Source organism: Malaya genurostris, chromosome 2 (assembly GCF_030247185.1).
Source record: "Malaya genurostris strain Urasoe2022 chromosome 2, Malgen_1.1, whole genome shotgun sequence".
Taxonomy (NCBI): Eukaryota; Metazoa; Arthropoda; class Insecta; order Diptera; family Culicidae; genus Malaya; species Malaya genurostris.
Genome location: NC_080571.1, coordinates 250,824,761 through 250,826,232, shown reverse-complemented (window position 1 = coordinate 250,826,232; position 1,472 = coordinate 250,824,761). Strand labels below are relative to the sequence as shown.

The following is a 1,472-nucleotide window of genomic DNA, read 5'->3' as shown; positions in this document are numbered from 1 at the left end:
TCACGCATGATCGCGCGAAGAAAAACGGTGCCCTACTTCGACGTACAAAAATGGTTCAGTTTGTTCGTTAACCTTGAAGCCTGCCTTGCTTGCAGGTAGAGGCTTCACTTCCGAAATGATTGATCTTGTGCTAATTTTTGCTTTCGACTGGTTTTTGCTTCGTTTGTTTTATTTTTTTTTTGTTTCGAAGACCACAATACTGCAATAAAAAAGGATTCAGTGGAAGGGTGGTCAAGCTAGTGTGGGTATTCAGATTAATCAGGTTGACTTAAATTTCGATTTTCTTCTGTCACATACTCTGCTGTCTCGGTCTAAGTGGACTATTTACCTCTACAGAGCTTTATTCTCAAGGGAAATATATCGAATCGTTTTGGGTATATAAGCTCAGGTGAGATGTCAAAACAGTATCATTCGCTCAAAGTTCAACTTACGACACATCACATTTGGCAGGACTCACAATGGCATTCAAAGTAAGTCAAACGTTCTGATTATTGTTTCGCAAAGCATTTCTAACGCTGATATTGTATTTCAGTACGTTCCCCTATTCGCTCTTTTGGCCGTCGCCAGTGCTGGTATTGTGCCAGTTAATCAGTACCCATATCAGCAAGCCTTCCACACTGCCTCTCCCGTCTACCACCAGCAACCTCTGTTGAACACCCTCGCTCAACCCTCCTACGTCAAAGCAGTCGCTCAGCCCGCTTACGTACATCAGCCAACCTACGTCAAAGCCATCGCTCAGCCAACTCTGGTGAAACAGGTGGAACAATACGCTCCAGCCAACTACGAATTCTCCTACTCGGTCCATGATACACACACCGGTGACATCAAGAGCCAGCACGAAACACGCCACGGTGATCAGGTTCAGGGACAATACAGCCTGTTGGATGCCGATGGCCACCAGCGCATTGTTGATTACACCGCCGATGAACACAACGGATTCAACGCCGTCGTCCGTCGGGAACCAGCAGCCGTCAAGATTGCTCAGCCAGTAACCAAGGTCATCGCCCAACCAATCGCCAAGGTTATTGCTCAGCCAGCCTACTACTCGAACCACTATTAGATAGACTCCAGTGCCTTTCGTCACCTGATCATCACATCCTAGGATAGTTAGTTGAATTTTGAAAACAATACATATTGTAAAAAATGTCATAAAACTACCATGCTTGTTTTTCTATTCTTTTGCGTTACAAAGTAGACATTTTAACACTTGTTCCTCCATTGAATAAGTTTTGGTTTTCTTATATAGAAAGCCTATAAAATCACTGAAACTAAAAGAAGGACCCTAAAAAAAGAAAAGGGTATAGGGGGGTTTTTTTATTTACAATAAAAAACAGTTTCAATCCACCTAGTAGTGTAATGGTGCCTTTTCCATATTACACATATTACTTATCTTTTCATAAATATTATTAAGAGATTCTTCAGTAATTTTAATTTAAAAAATAAGTAATCTAAATATGGAATGAAAATATATT

At 41.2% G+C, this 1,472-nt stretch overlaps 1 protein-coding gene across 1 annotated transcript; it reads left to right on the top strand.

Moving 5' to 3' along the window:
- The first annotated feature begins 311 nt into the window (after positions 1-311).
- Positions 312-1,157, top strand: LOC131429434 (cuticle protein 7-like). Its single transcript, XM_058593547.1, has 2 exons — positions 312-470; positions 533-1,157. The coding sequence occupies exons 1-2, from the start codon at positions 459-461 to the stop codon at positions 1,058-1,060; spliced, it is 540 nt and encodes a 179-aa protein (XP_058449530.1). The 5' UTR covers positions 312-458; the 3' UTR covers positions 1,061-1,157.
- The last annotated feature ends 315 nt before the right edge of the window (positions 1,158-1,472 follow it).